General features: G+C 43.4%; 1 protein-coding gene across 1 annotated transcript in view; it reads left to right on the top strand.

Annotated features, from left to right (window-relative positions):
* Positions 1-21030, top strand: part of LOC119936187 (amyloid beta precursor protein binding family B member 1 interacting protein) — a 67893-nt gene that overhangs the window by 14426 nt on the left and 32437 nt on the right. Inside the window, 5 exon segments of the mRNA XM_038755648.1 lie at positions 3627-3698; positions 5841-5925; positions 7912-8201; positions 14220-14297; positions 19999-20158. Coding sequence (XP_038611576.1) covers positions 3627-3698; positions 5841-5925; positions 7912-8201; positions 14220-14297; positions 19999-20158 — 685 coding nt within the window.

Below are 21030 nucleotides of genomic sequence, written 5' to 3'. Positions count from 1 at the left end.
AACAATTAGTCAGAAATAATTTTTCACCGAGAGGCTTTCCCTCTGTTTGTCTCACCCCCCCTCCACCCCAACTTGAAGACCAGAATTCTGTGAGAATAAATTCTCCTTTAGTGGGCAGATGTGGTGTCACAACCATTGTCATCATTGGAGTCAAGAGGTATGAGGATAAATTTGTGATGGAGCAACCCACAGTGAGTTAGAGAAGAAAAAGTTAGGTGTGGAAATGGCCCATCCCAGACCACCAGAATGGTTCTCGAGTTCCTCCAGGCATCTTATGGCCACTGTCAGAGATCAAGTACTGGACTGGAAGGGCTGTTGCCCTGACCCAGTAATGGTATCGCTGATGGTCTTTTTTACGCTCACCTCTGGAATTGTCCGTGATTACTTTTCTCTGTTCTGATAAAACTGTTCCACTCCTCCAAACTACAAGTGAATATGGAAGTGTTTGTTTTCCTGCAAAAGCATCATCCTAAAATTAAGCTTGCCAGTCTTACTAATGATTTGACTGATTGAGGCACAATTCTTTAAGTGGCTTAGCTTGCGCGTTCTTAAAGAATCCTTCCCCTCGACAGGTGTTTGGGTAAATTAATTACTAACCTTCTCCAGCTGACCCATAAGCATCAGTGCGAATTGTGTGGTGGTTGGTGTTTCAGACGTAATAATAATAATTGCAGTATTTGTTAATTGCTTATTGTGTTCCAAGTGCTGGATGGGTGGGGAGGGATACAAGCAAATTGGATGGGATACGGTCCCTGTCCCATGTGGGGCTCACAGATTCAATCCCCATTTTACAGATGAGGTAACTGAGACGCAGAGAAATGAAGTGACTTGCTCAAGGCCACACAGCGGTCAGGTGGCGGAGGCAGGATTAGAACCCATGATTTTCTGTCTCCCAGGCTCCTGCTCTGTCCATGACACCTTGCTGCTTCCCCATGCAAGGAGTAGGTTGGCTGCAGGAGTGGAATAATACTCCAGAGGGTCTACCTTTCATGTTTAGCAGTCATTTAAAAAATTGTGCAAGAAATCCATGTACGAGCCCTGATTTCAAGTTCCCGGGTGGACCCTAAACTGGGAGTTCCCAGTCAGTCAGTCCAGGAGAAGCTGTTCCCTCAGTTCAGTAATAGTGTCTGGAGAAACTGTGGACAGCTCCTCGAGGCTCCTGGGGAATTGTGGAGAAAAGCAACCCTGGGAGACTTCACAGATATGGGGGGGTAGGTCACTCCTGTAGGGAAGTGGCTGCATTTGTTGTGATTTGGGCTGGCTCTGCACAACTAGGGACAGCTGGAGATGTGGCATTTGTCTAGTTGATTTGATCTATATAGACAGATGAACTACTGGGACTACAGTAGTTGGGAACTACCGAGAAGCAGCGTGGCTCAGGGGAAGGAGCACGGGCTTTGGAGTCAGAGGTCATGGGTTCAAATCCGGGCTCTGCTAATTGTCAGCTGTGTGACCTTGGGCAAGTCATGCAACTTCTCTGTGCCTCAGTTACCTCATCGGTAAAATGGGGATTAAGACTGTGAGCCCAACGTGAGACAACCTGATCACCTTGTATCCCCCCCAGTGCTTAGAACAGTGCTTTGCACATAGTAAGCTCTTAACAAATACCATTATTATTATTATTATTATTATTATTTGGAGTCAGAGGTCATGGGTTCAAATCCGGGCTCTGCTAATTGTCAGCTATGTGACTTTGGGCAAGTCACTTAACTTTTCTGTGCCTCAGTTACCTCATCTGTAAAATGGGGATTAAGACTGTGAGGTCCCCCCGTCGGACAACCTGATCCCCTTGTAACCTCCCCAGCACTTAGAACAGTGCCTTGCACATAGTAAGTGCTTAATAAATGCCATCATCATCATTATTATTATTACTGGGTAATTCTGACCCGAAAGTGAAGTAGAGATTGTCAAATATCAGGTAAATCTGCTCATATAAGCAACCCAATTAGATCACCCAGCTATTTCAGGCCCTGTAAAGATATAGTTGTGAGTCTGACTTATCCAGTTTGGCTGATTACATCCCCCACTGCCACTTAACCCGTTTCCCTCCTCAGCAAAAACTCCAGACTATTCAGGTTGGCTCTTTAACGCTGACGTGTCCTTGAGCTGTTTGTGCATCAGTGGCTCACAAAGACAAGAAACCAGGATCTGTGGGCGGTACATGCTAATTGATATTTCTGACTCATTAATGTCGCATTACTTTACCAGTCCTCATTCTTTCCTCATCATTTTAGTACCACTTCAAATCTAATGAAGCAGGATATCAATCATAAATGTCAGGAGACTGTGAAGTTTTAATAAATGGAAACCCCCTAAGCCAGACTGTTGTATTATTGCCATTGTCTCCTGTGACTCCAGAATTTTATCTAAAAATTGAGGACAATTTTGATCCAATCAGATAGGACGAATGTTCCTATTTCAAATGGATTACCCCATCTCAGCCCTCCACTGGCTCCTGAGAAAATCAGGCATTGTTGCTTCCACCCCTGTTGTTCATTCCTTTTCAGATTATCCCATTTTAGTTTAGTATGTGGGCTTTCAAAGCCTCTGGAAATGTAGAGAAATCTACTTAGAGGTTTCAAGGATTTTGTTGGGCCTTTGATTTGAATTCGCAATTAATTTGGTCACCAAGCAGTTTGTAATTACTACTTCATTCAATTTCATGCTTTTCTAACAAATTCTATTCAGCCTGAAGACTGAGTAAGAGTAGGATATTTCCTCTTTCTCATTGTAATCCACTGCCAAATCACAGTGACTAGTGAAGAGGGAGTTTGGAAAAGTCATTTGCTTATTCGAAGCAGGAGAAATTGAACGTAGCGGGATTGCAGACAGTGTAACTTCTTTCCAGGACCAGGATACTATTATTCTTCAAATCAGTTGTGAACTTTAAGTAAAAACAGCTTCAGACTAATTATATTTCTTGAATTTAAGTTCTCAGTCACTGTGGCTTGATTTGTTCAGTAGTTGGGCATGAAATCTAGGCCTAGAGGATGTCTGACTGGCTGAGGAATTTAGCAGTCCAGGGATCTTTTCCCTAGAACACCTTGAAAGTCCCTCCTACAGTAGCAGGAATTTCTGTGACCCAAACCATCACTGTGTCTGCTAATCTTGAGGTCTCCAGCCTTCTCTCCTCGTGCAGGAATGTTTCCCAGGTTGCTGAAGAAAATTGCTTTCACCATAAGTGGCTCAGTGTTTTATCCCCCTGAAAGGCACGGGAATCAGTTGGGGTTGTGTTTTTAGCTGATTTTCTCAGAGGTCAGGACAGAATGTCCCCACAAGTCTAGTACTGACTTGAGCACACAGTAAATGCTCAGTACATGCTGTTGATGGTAATGGGGGAAATCAAGACTTTTTTTTTTTACCTTAGAGCAACTGGCTTGAGTTCCCAGGGCAGGAAAGAAACTTAGAATAAGACAGTTCATGCCCATCCTAGGGCCAGTGTAAAAACGATTGAAATTGACACCTCTTTCTTGACTGCCCAAGGCTTCTCCAGCCAGAACAGCTTGTTCAGACCCCCCTCCCCTCCATGCCCTCTTACCTGGCCTAGAAATTGGCCATTCACCAGATCATGGAAAGTTTAGTGTTTGGTTGAATTGCACTGATATGTGCGTTTCTTCCGTTTTCAGATGGCGGAGACAAGTGAGGATATCGAACAAATGTTCAGCAACTTGCTGGGAGAAATGGACCTCCTGACCCAGGTAAATAAACCTTGTTTGTATTTTTGTTTTACCAGCTAAGAGAAATGGGTGGAGTGGAGGGGTGTGCTTTCTGAAAGGCAAGGCCAGGGCTTTAGGAAAAACTGCAGAGGAAACTCCTTGACCCTTTGATTCTCTAATACAACTCTAGGAGGTTCTCTTAAGCTGGGCAAACATCAACAAAAGCACATTTCGAAAGGCAATGGATTCCATCTGTTTGGAATTTCAATCATCTGGCCTGCAAAATAGTAGGGGTGACACCAGAATAAGTTAGAGCCCCAAACATCTGTAGCAGAACTCTTAAAACACTGGATTTTAAAAACTGCACCCTGCACTTAAAAAGCTTGAAGGCACAAGTCCGGTTAAAGTCATTCATTAAAACAGCCATCTTTCGTGTCACGGGTTTAAAATGTCCAGGGTTCCTATCATGTTCTAAAAATGAATGAACCAGAGTCGTGTCGTGCCCTGGCAGATTGAATGAGTTCCACAAAAAAGGGGACTTCCATAGAACATGTGCTGTAATTGAAGTACTCTAATAAATCCTTGGGAAAGGCACAAGTGTGTTCAAGACATGGTCTCTGGCCCATAAAGGACTCACAATCTAAAATGGGGTTGTGGGGAATGATGACAGGCACATGAGGAAAGAAATAGCCTTATAAGTATTGTAGAAACAATAAGACAATAATCACAAGTATATATGTCCTTCCTCAGAAAATGTCCTGTAACCTTCAGCTCCCCTGAGTGTAAATAGGGACTCATTAGCAGTTAGGGATATACCAATTTCCCTCACTTATCACTGACAAAGTCCTTATTTCAGGTTCCTCCCCCCTTCCCCAGATTTTGTCCTGCTCCTTTCTTTATCAGAGCTTCATTTTTCACAGAGTTTGCCATCATGATATCCCTAATTGTCTTGTTATATTTATAGTGAATAAATTTAGACTTTCATAGACCTCCTTCCGAGTACTGGTAGCCGTCCCCTTCTCTACTTTCTGTTTCTTAATGTAGCCCAGGACCTCCCTTTGTACCATGTGAAGGTTTGACAAGAGGTTCCCAAGTGAAATAATTTGGTTTCCATTAGTTGGTAAACTCCTCCAGGAGACAGGGTGGCAGTGGGGAGGGAGTCTTGTAACTCCTTGAGAGCAGGGACAACTGTGTCTCTTATCCTCAGTGTTTTCAAGCGCATACTACGTGCACTGGCATTTGGTAAATTCTCGTGAAAGGATGAAATGTCCGATTTGTATCTCTGAAAGCAGAGGACTCCTTCGCGTTCCTGAAATTCTGAGGCTTGGGTAGCATAGAAAAGCTTCATGTTATACTACTAGGTCACTTTTTAAATTACCACTCTAAGTATTCTTTTCTCCCACTCCCTTCTGCATCACCCTTGGATTTGCTCTCTCTGTTCACCCCTCCCTCAGCCCCAGAGCACTTATGTACATGTCCCTAATTTATTTTTATTTATATCGTCTATCTCTCTAGTCTGTAAGCCTGTGGTCAGGAAATGTGCCTACCAACTCGTTCATAGTGTTATTTTGTACTCTCCCAAGCACTTAGCATACTGCTCTGCACAGAGTAAGCACTCAATAAATGCAATTGATTGATTAATAAAAGTGAGAGGTGAAAAGGTAAATGGGTCTGATAAAAATGAAGGATGAACTAGCCAGTGGGACCACCCAATTACACCTGCAGTTCCAATCAAAAGTATGAGCTACAGCACGGTATTTTATCTCAGAATGTCACATGGAGTTTTGCGTGAGTTTTCTTTAACTTTGGACCAGATCCTTCTCCTCTCCACTGCTGCAGGAATCTTTGTAAGTTATAAAGGATATGATGATGCCATCACAGCCTGGCAGCATCTTTCTCCCTATGGGATTACACTAGAAATTTTCCAGGTTTCTCAATATTCTGCATTCCAGTGGCGAAATCACACCACAGCCGGGCCTCTTGGAACAAAATCCAAAAGAGGATTTTCCTTAAGAGAACGAGATGAATATCAAATAAAACAAATGAAAGTAAGGATATGTGGCTGCTGGATTTAGTTGTTACGACTGTCACTGATTGAGGGCAGAAGATGTATTTATATCATAATGATAAACGTGCTGTGAAGATAGATATCACATTAATGCTTTTTTTGTTCTACTTCAACAGAGTCTAGGAGTGGAAACTCTTCCGCCTCCTCCCAAACCACCAAATACAGAATTTACTTACAGTGTCGGTTTTAAAGATCTCAGTGGTAAGTGCTGTGAATTTTGTCCTATGTGATTTGAAATGGTAGTTATAAAAAATGTGACTGCTGTCTTCTTGTCTAGATCTACACAAGGCAGGGATTTCTAAACTGTGTGCTGTCTTGAGCCCACAAATAATTCATTTGTTTCGTGGCTTTAAAATTTCTTCCATAATGTTTTCATCAGTTATCTTTTGTCTTAACACCCTTATTAAGTAGCAAGAGTCCCCTTCTTGACTGTAAACGCCTTGTGGGCGGTATTCATGCCTACCACCTCCCTTGCATTGTACTCCCGTAAGTGCTTATTACAGTCCTCTTCACACAGTAAGTGCTCAGTAAATGCTATTGATTGATCGATAAGAGGCCGGCATTATTATCTCCATTTTACAAGTGAGGAGACTGAGGCACAGGGCTGTTAAGTGACTTATCTAAGATGATTCATCAGGCCAGTGGCAGAGCTAGAACCAGAATCCACACCTCCTGACTCCTAGCCCAGTGATTTTTCCATTAGGCCACACTCCCTCCTGTTTTATAAACAAGGATCTATTCTTAAGTGCAGGCAATGTTAGGCACACATCAGCCTTTTCAGCCACATAATGGTAATCATAATTAATCATTGTGGTATTTAAGTGCTTACTTCATGCCAAACAGTGTACTAAGCACTTGGGTAGATGCAAGCTAATCAGGGTAGACCCGGTCCCTATCCCCCATGGGGCTCACAGTCTCAGGGGGTAGGAGAACAGGTATTTAGCCCCATTTTATAGATGAGGAAACAGGCACAGAGAAGTCAAGGACTTGCCCAAGTTTGCACATCATGCAGTTGGCAAAGCTGAGATTAGAACCCAGGTCCTCTGTCCTGGAAATAGTCTAGCCCAGTGGTTCTGTGCATCTGTCTGAAAGATTTTTGTTAAATAAAAACTGGAGTTTGGCCTCAGTCGACACGTACATTTGAAGGAAGATATCGATTTAAGACATTTAAGGCATTCCATTTAAAGAAGGAAGGGTAAATTGTGCTAAACGTTAGCCCATCCTGAAAATCTCTGTCATATCATTAGGTGTTTGACTCTGAATGTATATATATATATATATATTACAAGTGGCTGACCCAGAAGAGAGTCAGTGTCCATCATTCATTCAATCATATTTATTGAGCGCTTACTGTATGCAGAGCACTGTACTAAGCCATCAAAGATTTCCATGTCTCAATGTCTCATGCTTTAGGCTTGATTTGTACAGATCTCAATCACAAGGCATTACCTACCTTCCTCCTGCTAGAGAAGCCTTACCTTAGTCCACTCACTGCCAGTAACCTCCCTCTCCTAAGACTTGGGCTTCATTCCCTGACCGATATTTTCACCTCATGCTTGTAGAAAAGAGGGTAGTCTTGAAGGGACTTTAATCAGCAGAAAAATGCATTATTCAATGCCCGCTCCATGTGTTTTCAGCATGAGTTTAATTAGATCACCCAGATCAGATTGATAATACCATCCTCAATTTAAAAAGTGAAACGGTGGCACCCTGGCACTTAACCACTTCAGAATTCCCCTTCAGCACAAACAGGTTTCTCAACTTCCCCCTTGACACAGCCCTGTGATGGCCAGACAGAAGTCTCTGTGTTCCCTAGACTGTAACTCGGAGTGGGCAGGGATTGTCTCTCTCTATTGCTGAATTGTACTTTCCAAGCACTTAGTATAGTGCTCTGCACATCACCTTGTACCCCTCCCAGCACTTAGAACAGTGTCTTGCACATAGTAAGCGCTTAATAAATGCCATTATTGTTATTATTATTAAATACGGTTGAATGAATGAATGACTTTAGGCAGGAAAAAGAACAGTAGAACGAGTGTTCCGCCTCTGGCTGTTTTAATTTGGAGTGAATTTTGCCTTGTCAAAGGAGTAAGCTCCATTACTGTAAAGTTCCTTTCTCCTCCAGTTGTGTGATCATCTGCCTATGTTTCCACCGGTTTCCAACGGATTGGGGGTTCTCCTTAACAGAGTCACTGAACGCCCTGGAGGACAAGGATCTGGACGCGCTAATGGCCGATCTGGTGGCAGACATCAGTGAAGCTGAACAGAGAACCATCGAGGCCCAGAAGAAGTCGGCCCCGGGCCAGCCAAGTGCAGCCTCCCAGCCCCGACCCGACTTGAGCGTGGCAGCCTCACTCAGTTGCAAACCGTACGTGGCGGCCTCTGAAAGCAGCCTGTACTACGAGGATGACCTGCCACCTCCACCTGCGGATCCCATCTTCGATCTTCCCCCACCACCTCCCGAACCCCTCAGTAAGGTAAGCCTGCCTGGCCCGCTTGCGGAGATTCCCTTCTCCCTCCTGCCTTCTCTCAGGCGGTGATGCTTTTGGGAAGGAGTGCCGAAGCTCTGAGGTTTCTTCCTCGAGGAAGTGCATGGCTCTGGCTTAACTCCAGGAAAGGATTTTGGAGGCTGCACCCACTGAGTACACATCAGAAGGGTGTACTCGCTAACTGGCATTGATAAAAGCCCCGGGAAGCTTTCCGCTGCTGCCGCCAGCTTGGGTAGGGACTGTCTCTATATGTTGCCAACTTCCCAAGCGCTTAGTACAGTGCTCTGCACACAGTAAGCACTCAATAAATACGATTGAATGAATGAATGAATGAATCAGGCCATTTTAACAATTTTTTTTTTACTTACCCTGGCTGTTCCCGGCCCTTGACCCCATCCCCCGTCTCTCCTGTGGAACCCCAAATCCTGACTCCAAAGTGGCCCTCACTCCAAGCTGATTCTCCATTCTAGACCCACTTGCCCTTTCTGCCTTTAATTGTTCTTTTAAAAAAAAGTCTCGTTCATCCACAGCTCAATCCTTGCCTGTCCTGTCTCATTTCATCCCTCACTATCCTGCTCCGTTGAAGCCAAGCAGCAACAGTGGAGATGGGACCATCACAGCAGGGACAAGCAAAGCCACTGTCCCTTGTCCTCGATCACCCATCGGCTCGGGGGATCAGGGCAGTGAGGGGCTAGAATGGGACCAGCATGGAATGGGCAGGAGGGTGAGGAGAGAGGATGGGTTTAAAGGAGGGCAAGGTGGGTGTGAGGTGGTGAGAAGAGGAGTGGAGAAATAGTAATGGTATTTATTGGAAAGAGCCACAAGGAGGGTGGAGCAAATAAATTCAAAATCAGGCTAGACATGCTTTACTTCATAACCATCTGGTAGCAACTAAGAGATTCTGGTGCAAGTGCCAGTTAGCAATGCAGCTCCTTCGAGCAACATTCCCCATCAGGCCTCTCACAGAAGACTCCAACATGCATAGTATCCTATTTGCAGAGTGGCATTAAATAGCAACCTTATTTATGAGTTGAGCATCCAACGGAACGCCAAACTTTGAAAAGTTTGTGTAGTATTGTTTAAACCATATTTGCCAAACCAAAGTAGTAGAGGGTTTCAGACTTGGAGAATTCAGGACCATCACTTCAGTTAATATGAATAATTAGGTAAAAATAGGTTTCTCAACCTATTGTTGTTTCCTTTGTTACCCAGAGAAATGCCACTGCTCTGCTTCATTGAAACTGGCATCAAAAGCTACCGCTGTGTCCAACCTGATTAACTTGTATCTTCCCCAGCACTTAGAACAGTGTTTGATGCATAGTAAGTGCTTAACAAATACCATAATAATGACAATAATAATATTGTAACTGTAGACGCTCCTTCCAGCAGAATGGAAGTTTCCAATCCTAAAAACTTGAAATTTTGCTTTAGGCTGTAGCAGATCCTTTTAGACTGTAGACATTTCATTTGAGCAGATGTTACCCTGGACAGTACAGCATCAGTAATGAACTGATTTTGCTGTATGGGAGATGAGCACTTTCTATGATAATAATAATAATAATAATAATAATAATAATGATGATGGTGGTATTTATTAAGTGCTTACTATGTGCCAAGCACTGTGCTAGGCACTGAGGTAGATATCAAAGTAATCAGATTGGACACAATCCCTGCCCTCCATTGGGATCAGTTTCTAAGAACTAGGGCAGACAAGTATTTTAGCCCCATTTTACTGGTGATGAAATGGAGACACAGAGAAGATAGTGACTTGCCCAAAGCCAAAGTCTAGAACCCAGGTGTCCTGACTGAGTGTTATGCTCTTTCCGCTAGCCCATACTGCCTCAGCTAATTTATGGGTAACCATTTTTATTCAGGTTTTCCCTCTTGTTCCCACTGTATACATACTAACGGTCTATGACAGCTGTGTCTTCCCTATTAGATTGTAAATAATAATAACTGTCATTGTGGTGTTGAGCATAGTAGATAACAAGCACTTTGCATAGAATTACAATAATCAGATTAGACACATGGGAGGGCATCATGTTTTCTGTTTTTATTGTATGTTTCCTAGTATATGGTGTAGTGCTCTGCACACAGTAAGCACTCAGTAAATGTGAATGTTGAAACAGAACTAGGAAAACCTCCAATTGCTATTTTGAGTGTTCTGTTTGTATAAGTTTTACCTTGTACAATGAGGCAAAAAGCAGCAGATGGATGATTTTAAGAAAACAAAGCCATTAATCCATAAGACAAGATCACCACTGTAGGCCTAGGGACTCAAAAGCCTTTATAGTCTTTCTCCTGAGCCAAAACGAACAGCTCATGCGGCAAATACAGTATGCAATCAATCAGTTCTTGAAGTGAGGCTGAAACTCTTTGTCCAAAGAAAAATCACACACATAAAAAAGAAAACTGGTGACGATTTATTTTTAAAAAGCCCTAGTTAGCAAATCGTGGCTACTAGAGTTTGTTTGTGCCACAAAACCCAAGCAGTTATCTTTTATCCCTGCCCGTGGCGTGTTGGCTGGGCTGGCGCAAGTGTGTCAAGGGTCTTACGGCTGCCATGCTTCACTTCTGCGCTAAATGCTACTGCTGACATAATAATAATAATAATAATAATAATAATAATGATTCTGGTATTTGTTAAATGCTTCCTATGTGCCAGGCACTGTACTAAGTGCTGAGGTAGATACAAGATAATCGGGCTGGACACCGTCCTTGTCCAGGGAAGTGAAGTGACTTGCCTAAGGTCACACAGCAGACTAGTGGTAGAGCCAGATTTAGAACCTAGGTCCTTCTGACTTCTAGGCCCAGGGTCTATCCACTAGACCATGCTGCTTCTCAGGGTTTTCAGTGAGTCAGTTCCACAGTTCCCCTCGATAAGTAGCATTTACTCGGCACTTACTGTGAGAAGGGCACTGTGTTGAGTGCTTGGAACAGTACAGTAGAAGCTGGTAAGACATGGTCCCTGCTTTCGAAAAACTGACAGTCAAATGGGATGTGGGCAGATAATAGTGATTTTCCGCTAGTGGGAACAAATGAATGAGTGGAGTACGTGAATCAATAGTATATCCAAGTGCTAAATATAGCTAGCTGTTGGAATGACACGACACGGGGCAGTGGAAATTAACTGGGGAATGTTTCCTAAAGGAGGCATTGATTATTAGTCACAAACACATCAGCACCTGGCATTTGACAGTCATATGAATGGTGAGAATCTTAGTAAGTGGGCAGTCAGGACAAATGGGAACAAAAACTGCAAACTAAAGAAAGGAGAAGTATATAGTTTTAGAAAACAAGTAGATGTGGGTTGTGATTTTCTATATTCAATTTACATCAGTTCGCCAACTGAATCAAAGCTGTGGGAACTGATGGAGTATCCGGGTGAGAACTTGACAGTTCTATTGTTGGTTCTGTAAAACATGATGAAGAGGTAGTGGAAATGAGTTTTCAGTAGTTTAAAACCTTTTTTCTTAGAGTACATAGAGCTTATTCTTGGTTTCAGCGTATAATGCTTAATCATGGTTTCTTTAATATAGAGCCCAGGGATAAATCATGTATTTTCAATATTGCCCCATATACTCATTGAAGAAAGAGTGGGGCTCCAAGGAGTTTTTGCTAGATCGCTGCTTTCCACGGATGTTGTTCAAATATTCCCCACAGGCTGAGGTGAAGTTACACACCTGGATGAAAGAGTTCAAACAGGAAAGTGACTTACAGCACTGAAATGCCCAAGGGTTTTCTGGAGTGGAAACTCCTTATTTTAGCGTTTCCCTTCTTCCTCAACAAGATGAAAACATCTGTCACACCTACAGTTATCAAAAATAAATGTTTTCAAAAGATTCCTTCTCACCATCCCTGGTGTTTTGAGTCTTAGGATCAGAAAACTCTCTGCCCTCCATTTTCATATATGACAAGCATGATGGAGTTTGAGGTCTGTCTGATCCTCCAGCTTCAGGTCTTTTCACTGTGTCATCATTCCACATAGATGAAAAGCTGTCAAGGAGGTGCCCTAGCCTCTCTGGGTAACCCATCCAGTTTTAATTTTTTTCTTGATTCGAACCTAAATCCCTCCTGCTGCAACTAAAGCCCATCTCCACTCTTTGTCGTCAAAGAATCCTGTTCTAGGGAGAAGCTGCTCCCCATTCTCTAGTTAAAAGTTCATTCTTTGAAAACCACTACTCTGCATTTTCTCCTCCAGATGAAATAGTTTTAGTTCCCTCAGATTTTCTCCTAGGCCCTGCATCTTGTCTTGGGGACTCCAGGACAGATAAAGGCATGGCTGAGTGATAAGGGAGGGCTACCTCGCAGTCACATACTGCCCATCTGTTATACACTTGTTTGTAACCAAAGTGCTTCATTGCTAACCATGGTCAATTTGTTTTCCTTTAAAGCCTCAAGATCTACTTCTGTGCTAATAATAATAATAGTAATAATAATAATGGAATTTATTAAGCGCTTACTATGTGCAAAGCACTGTTCTAAATGCTGGGGATCATCATCATCATCAATCATCAATCGTATTTATTGAGCGCTTACTATGTGCAGAGCACTGTACTAAGCTCTTGGGAAGTACAAATTGGCAACATATAGAGACAGTCCCTACCCCGTATTGAGCGCTTACTATGTGCAGAGCACTGTACTAAGCACTTGGGAAGTACAAATTGGCAACATATAGAGACAGTCCCTACCCAACAGTGGGCTCACAGTCTAAAAGGGGAAGACAGAGAACAAAACCGAACATCCTAACAAAATAAAATAAATAGAATAGATATGTACAAGTAAAATAAATAAATAAATAAATAGAGTAATAAATATGTACAAACATATATACAGATATACAGGTGATGTGGGGAAGGGAAGGAGGTAAGAAGGGGGGGATGGAGAGGGGGATGAGGGGGAGAGGAAGGAAGGGGCTCAGTCTGGGAAGGCCTCCTGGAGGAGGTGAGCTCTCAATAGGGCCTTGAAGGGAGGAAGAGAGCTAGCTTGGCGGATGGGCAGAGGGAGGGCATTTCAGGCCCGGGGGATGACGTGGGGATGTTATGAGGTGATCAGTTTGTCCCACGGGGGGCTCACAGTCTTAATCCCCATTTTACAGATGAGGTAACTGAGGCCCAGAGAAGTTAAGTGACTTGCCCAAAGTCACACAGCTGACAATTGGCGGAGCCGGGATTCGAGACTCCAAAGCCCGTGCTCTTTCCACTGAGCCACGCTGCCTCTCACGCTGCTACCTTTCTTAGATTGTGAGTCCCTTGAGGGCCAGGGATCAGTTCAACATTCACCCATCTATTCTTTCCCTATGCTTAGTTATAGTATTGTATGTACAGTAACTATTTAATAAACACCATTGCTACTGTCGTCACTCAACCACCTAGCTCCACTTGGAGCTTAAGCAGTTTTTCCCTTGCATCTGTCCGTGCTGTCTCCCTGCTGACCGGGAACTATTTCTCCACTTTACCTAGGTTGGCCTCAAGGTGGATTTGACACTTGGCCATTCCTTCATTGGTTCAGAAGAAAATTATAGACAGTGATAAAATTGTAATTCATGATTAAAATATGCTTATGATGAATTTATGGTGGAATGCACATGGCACAGTCAGATGACAATAATTCCATCACAGCACCTCTTCTAGCACATCCTCCATATCCAGAAAGAAAGTTCAGTCTCACCTACGTGGCCCTAGTGTTCCCGAGGTTAGCTCTCTTCCATGCTACCATGGTCAGAGAAGATACACAGCTACACAAGGGCACAAATTGCAATTGAAAAATATATGCCTAGATTCAATAAGCTATTGGTAGTAATGAGGTTTCGGTTTTTTTCCCCTTAAAAACTGCTGCTTGCCTGAAGATGTGTCCCTCGAGGCTGAAGGCTATGGGACCTATTGGGAAATCTGACATTGGAGATTGGGAAATAGGAATAACACAAAGTGACCACTCACGAACAGCACTAAAGATATTTTGTTGGAGCTTTTGATGGGAAAATCAGGTGTCTCCTTTTCATTCTAGGAAGATGAAGAAGCCCAAGCCAAATCTGACAAAATAAAGCTTGCACTGGAAAAACTGAAAGAGGCCAAAGTTAAAAAGGTAAGAAATAGCAAAATTATTTTTTTAAAAAAAGTTTAGCCTAACAGATTTTTTTTTGTGTTCAGTATTCAGCCGACTGATGAGGGTTTTAGAATAGTTTCTTTCCCAGTTAATTCTTATAGAGAAAGAAAAGTTAACAATATTTTAAAGTCATTAAATGATTAAGGGAGTATCAGCTAGTAATTAACCTGAAAAAATTAGGACTCTTCAATCTGGAAAATTTCAGTTGAACAGGAACATGATTGATGTTTACAAAATGAAGAAAGGGGTTGATAGGTCAGACATGGAATTGTTGTTCCCCAGATCACACAGTACCAGGACAAGAGGGCACCCACTGAAGCTTGTAGTTTCAGAATAATCAAAGGGAAACACTTCTAAACTCAGCGAGTGGAAAGAATCTAGGCTTCATTCACATATGGAGTTGTGCAGACAAAAAATACCAGTCGGCTCAAGAAGGGCTTGGATTTATTAAATGATTAGGCCTGTTGGAGGTTATTGAGGGGAAGAGTTGTGAATGGTAGGTGGGACTTCAGTAACCAGGAGGAAAGATGCCCTGGAGGGGAACCATCACACTCTTCCTCTAAGCATTGTGTTGCCACTGTTGGAGACCGAACACTGCTGGTCTGGAGGCCGTATGTGTCTGACCCAGTAATGGCATTTCTCCTTCTACTGTTTTACTATTCATCTTCCTCCCCTCCTTCCTCCCAATCTCCAAGGATTTGGTGTTGGAAGAAATGGATCAGGAAAGAATGAATGATGTCTAACAGATCCCACAACTGGGCAGAGAGCTTTTATTTGCTAATCTGCTGCTGCTACTTGCCAGTGTTGAATTTCTCATCTGCAGGCCTTTCCAGCATAGTTCATATTCTGTGGCTCTGTGTTCTTTGCGTCTCTCACTATGTAACGTTTGTGTTCAAGTTTTCCACCCAGGCTGATTGCTGGTCAGTTTGGAGGGGTGTGTTTCCCAGTGATCTGTGGCTCTGTGTGGCTTTCAGTGTTGTTTCATTGTGTCTGTCCTTCTGCCTTCATGACTTGTATTTGCCCTCCGTTAGCTCATTCATAATAGCAGGGAGACACAGGGTTAAGTGGAGCCAGGAAACCTGGATTCTGTTCCCACTCCATCTCCTACCCTGCTTAGTGACCTTGGGCAAATCTTTTAACCTTTATGGGCCTTAATGGCCTCATATGTAAAATACCTGCTTTTCCCTGCCTCTGAAAAGATAAATTGGTGTGAAAGAGCTTTGGAAAAGTAAGACTGCTTTGAACTTAAATTATTGTTATTATCATCATCCAACCTTCTAACATATCCAGCATTGAGCAAGGCTCTGATGCTGGTGGATTACTAATACTCCAGGACACATGATGCAGTTCTAAAGTAAGACAACTTGTTAACCGTTCAAAATCTCAACTTCATTTTTCACTTCACCAGGGGATTCGCAAACCACCATTTCAATTGTTAGGTTAACAGCTAGTGGAAAATGTGTGTCGTTGCACCTGTGTTGGTCTTGTGAAATGAGAAAGTCTTGAATATTTCCAGACCGAAAGCTGAACAGTATGTGAACATTGGCCATTGATTTTAATCATTACATCAAAAAGAAAAGCTCCAAAGTAGGCCATTGCAGAAGTCTGAAAATGTTTGGTTCTGGGCCACTGAACTACTTTGCCAACTGAGAATAATGCTGCACATGTTTTGGGGGGTTAGATAAAGGAAGACAGGAAGACAGTTGCTAGATAACAGTAATTATATGTTATGCAAAAAAAAATCAAATCTACTTTTGTGAAAGATCGTCGGCAGATGGAAGAAGTGGCAGCTCAGAAAGCTGAAAAATCTTAGGAGAAGCTACTTAGGTTAAATAATAATGCTAAACTTTAAGCACCATGAACTTTGATACAACACAGGAGGGACAAAGAAGAAATAACTGAAGGGAAGGGAAGGGGATCAAAAAGCTGAATTGTGTATTTGTTGTGATTTCACTTCCCTCTGGATTTCTGAAATCAGGAGCTATCTTAGAGGTGCAGTGTTAAGAAAATGTCAGATGTTTATACCTGCTGCTTCCACTGCCTCTCATCCAACTCCCTCCACGAGCCTCAACAGCCTGGCTTCCCCTTCACTCCCCTCAGATCGCTTTCTATCCCAGGTCAGCATTAGCCTCATTCTCATCAAATCTAATGGACTCTCCTCCATCCTCCTTTTCTTTCCTCTCCTCCTTCAGTTGCCCTGATCATTTTTTTTTTTCAGGAACATCTTTCTGCCACTACTTCCCCTCCTCAGAATCCTCTGATGGTTGTCCATTCCTCTCTGCCTCCAGCAGAAACTCCTCACCAATTGCTTCAAGGCACTCAGTCAATTCTGCATACTAATAATCGTTTCTCCACTTCATCTCAGTTCACACACTTTGTTCTTCTCAGATCAGCCTACTCACTGTGTCTCACTCTTATCTCTCACTGCTGACCTCTTGCTCAAACCCTCCCTTCTTCCTGGAACTCCCTCTCTCTGCACATACAGCAGATGACTGCACTCCTCATCCTTCCTGATTCATCTCTCATGTCCACACCCAATTCTTCCCTACAACTGCCGCTACAGCACTATTGTGTCACATAAGCACTAGTCTCTCTCTCTCACACACAGACTCTCACTCTCTCTCTCTCACTAATGTACATATCCTCAGATTTCATTATGTCCTCCTACCTGTATTTTCGCTTCTCTCTCCCCTGGTAGATTGTAAAATCCTCTAGGGCAAGTATCCTGTGTACTAACTATACTGTACTTTTCCAAACACTCAGTTTAGTGCTCTGCACCGAGTAAGCAGTCAGTAAATACTGATTGATAAACCAAAACCTGCTAATAAAAGGGAAGGCCCAACTGGGAAAGGAGCTGGGAGATTCTTCAAGACTGCCTTCAGAGTTTTGATGCCTATTGGCCGTACCCTGAGCATTGATAAGGCAGCTTTCCTCCATGGGACAAGAGATGGGCTCATACTGTTGTTTTGGCTTAAGGTCCCTTGATCTTCCTGACAAAAGAACAGTTCCAGTGGAGGAGAATAGCTGTGATACAGTTTTGGGGGGGTTGAGCTAAATCTGCTTGGGAAACTCTGGCCCCTGTCCTGTCAATCCAGGAGATGATGAACTCGGGTGTAGAGGGGGAGCAAGAGAGATTTTGGGTAAATTTGAGAAACAACTTCAAATTGTCCCTCCAAAACAGCAGAAAACACAGACTTCCCCCCATCCCCACCCTGTTCAGCTCCCCACCCTCCTCCTGGGGACAAGTTGTCAGTGACGAAAGTTTTCCTCTAATCACTGGCAAAGCTTACAGGCAACTTGCTTACTGTAAATATTGCCAAAGAAAGTGCAGTAAATCAGAAGTGTAATATTCTCCGTTTTCTAAGCAGTCCTTGGCATACTAGTCCATCACAGAATTTGTATCCAAGCTGCCATTCAGCTTGCAAAAGTCCACGACGCTATAAAGGGTGGACTGTGTCCCCACCCAGACCACCGGGACACCTCGCCGCTAACTTTGGCAATAATTGTATGCTGGCCCCTGTCCCGTTCACTTAAGCTTTTGTAAATATGTGGAAATTGGGCTCAAGATGTAGTTTCATTATATCTGGAAAGAACCCCACAATTTTTCGGTGCAAATAGACTATTTTCCCCTACTTTAAAAGATAACATGCCTGCTGTTGAGAAATCCCAGGCAAGGGTGGAATGTTTCACTCCTCCATGAAGTCACCAGAGAGAATTAACTTGGTCCAATATAATGTTAAATTCCCCTGGCCCCAGCCCAGGGTGTTTTCTGTAGGAAATATAGTTTAGTTGGAAAGAATAACTTCAGCAAAGAGTGATAGCCACCCCTTGGACAGACAGCAGTCTGGGTATGGACAAGATTTAGAACTTCACTAAGAAACTCTCCAAACCCCAGCTTCTAGGGGCAGATATTTATCCTCTTTAACTATGTGTTTTAGCCAAACATCAAAAATTATTGATGCGGGTAGCTAGATCAGTATTTGCTAAGCTTGCAGGGGCATGCAGAACTCTGTACTAGACACTTGGTGAAATGAAAATGCAACTCAAAGTTATGGGTCTTACCCTCTAAAGAAAGGAAGAAAAATTCAGTGCCCCAAAATGCCGAAAAATGTAAAGGAGTGCAGTAAAAACGCATGAAGACCCTTTCTAGCAGTCCAAAAAAACCCCCAAAACCAAGCTCAGTACCTCCTAGTTGAGATTAAAGTGTCTGTTGGGCCGCACGCTCAGAATTTTCTCAGTTTTTCACCAGAGTTGAAAAGTAAGACCTGTGAACATCATGTGGGACAGGGACTGTCCGACCTAATTCACTTGTACCTTCTCAAGTTCTTGGAACAGTGTTTGACACATAGTAAATGCTTAACAAACACCATAAAAAAGAGCTTCTCCTGGAAGAAATACTGTGAGCGGAGGAGGCTAAGTAGTGTGAGTTGAATTTGCTCCCCCACTTTTTTGGAAATTGAAGGGATCGGAAAGGAGGCTTGTGCTTCGGGTGTGCGAGGCAGTGCATGTGTGCTTTGGGCCAAGACTGTGAGCCCACTGTTGGGTAGGGACTGTCTGTATATGTTGCCAACTTGTACTTCCCAAGCACTTAGTACAGTGCTCTGCACACAGTAAGCGCTCAATAAATACGATTGATTGATTGATTGATTCAGCCTGGCAGGTGCATGGCCTAGTGGCTAGAGCCTGGGCCTTGAAGTCAAAAGGACCTGGGTTCTAATCTCAGCTCAGACCCTTGTGTGCTCTGTGACCTTGGGCAAGCAATTTCATTTCTCTGTTCCTCTTAGCTCATCCATAAAGTGGGGATTAAAACTGTGAGCCCCATGTGGGACAGGGACCAAGTCCCACCCAATTTGCTTATATCCACCCCAGCGCCTAGTACAGTGCCTGGCACATAGTAAGCACGTGATAAAATATCACAATTATTATTATTACGAGAGAGACCACAGGCCTTTGGCAACAGTTGGGATGGTGGACCACATGTTTCTTCTTTCATTTTTGTATGATGTTAACTAGAGCACAAAGGGAACCATCCTCCCAGAGGTTGACTCAAAAACTTATAGAATTTAGAAGGATTCATAGAATCCTAGTACAGGCAAGGAAATCAATCCATCTGTGATATTGTGTGCTTCCCTTGTGCAGAGCACTGTACTAAGCACTTGGGAAAGTACAATACAATCCAAGTTAATAGATGCAATAAATGCTTCAGCAAGTTTCCTCACAGAAAGTTCTTGAGGTCCCAGGAAGCTCTAGGGAACTTTTTGCCCCATCCTGTTGAGAATCACCTGCTTACATGACCTGTGGGCATAGCCTCCCCACTTTTCTTTCCTTAACTAAACATCATCATTAAATGTAATATCTAAAGCTTCAGTGGTTCATTTGGCCTGCTGTCCTGAGTGATATGTGCCATCTGGACCGCCACACCTTCCTTTTGAGTGAAATTGCAGAATTTCATCCTTACCTTTCTTTAAAGCTGCATTCTGTTTTCAAGGAGTTTTTAAAGACAATTAGGACATTTTTAATGCCAGTTTTATTCAAAGACCCATATTGTTCTACTCCTCTGGGTCACGGCAGCACTGAGTGTTTAGTTATGGTGCTCTTGATCTCTGTTCTTGGCTATTCTCTACTTCTGGAACTTCTGGAAGCCTCCATAAGTTAACTGGATTCTCATCGCCCTTCTCAGCTCGTTGTCAAGGTGCACATGAACGATAACAGTACCAAGTCGCTGATGTTGGATGAAAGGCAGACGGCGCGGGATGTTTTAGACAATCTCTTCGAGAAAACCCACTGCAACTGTAACGTGGAGTGGTGTCTCTATGAAACATACCCAGAGCTTCAAATTGGTAAATTCCAGGGCTTTGACAATGATTCTGAACAGATTGTAATCTGTCACCCCGTGGTTTTTGCATTCGTGGTAAATTCTTGGTTACCGAAGCGTGATCAACAAAGAGGAAAGCCTGGGTAGTTAGCGTCATCTGGCATCCGTCTCAGATTTAATACCTGATCTGGGATTTCTTTTTGGCAGACATTCACCAGGCACAGCAGGTGGCCTGACTGGTAGGCATGTGGATGCTTTTGCACTGCTCCTTGAATGGTCCCATTAAAGAGGAGACTTGAGAAGGTGATTCTTCTCTGCGCAGCCCCCGGAATCCAAACAGATCGTGGGAGGCCGTAAGCATCTTTCAGTTCTCCTCCCAAGAGTGCTTCCCTTGACTGCAGAGCATCAAACCACTACCGCTGTACCCACTGACATCCATTTTGATATTTTTTACCAAAATGGCATTTCAGCAGCCCAACTAGAGAAGGAAAACCCCTGACCTAAACCTTCACGTGGTTGCTCAGGCCAGCAGCCAGGCCACGAAGGACCAAAGAGCAGTGGGAAGAAACTGAGGGGGAGGGGTTGAAACAGTTCTCTGTTCCCCTTCCCCTCTCCCCTCGTTTCCTGCCCTTGCCCTCATCGATATCCCCCCAAGAAAAGTGTTGTAGGGGGAGAGAAGGAAAGCGAGTTGCCACAGTACTACCAGGGCCTGCTACTGCTTTTACCATCCAGTCACTGCTCAGGAGACCTTGATGCACTTGAGGATATAGGTGCTATAAACGGGCATGCTTCAGGGCAGGAAATGGGGTCTAATTAGAATCAATTAGTGGTGTTTATTGAGCACCTACTGTGGGCAAAGCACCATACGAAGTACAGTACAACAGAGTTGGCAGACCC

This window comes from Tachyglossus aculeatus, chromosome 13 (genome assembly GCF_015852505.1).
Source record: "Tachyglossus aculeatus isolate mTacAcu1 chromosome 13, mTacAcu1.pri, whole genome shotgun sequence".
NCBI lineage: Eukaryota > Metazoa > Chordata > Mammalia > Monotremata > Tachyglossidae > Tachyglossus > Tachyglossus aculeatus.
This window is presented reverse-complemented; position numbering and strand designations above follow the sequence as displayed.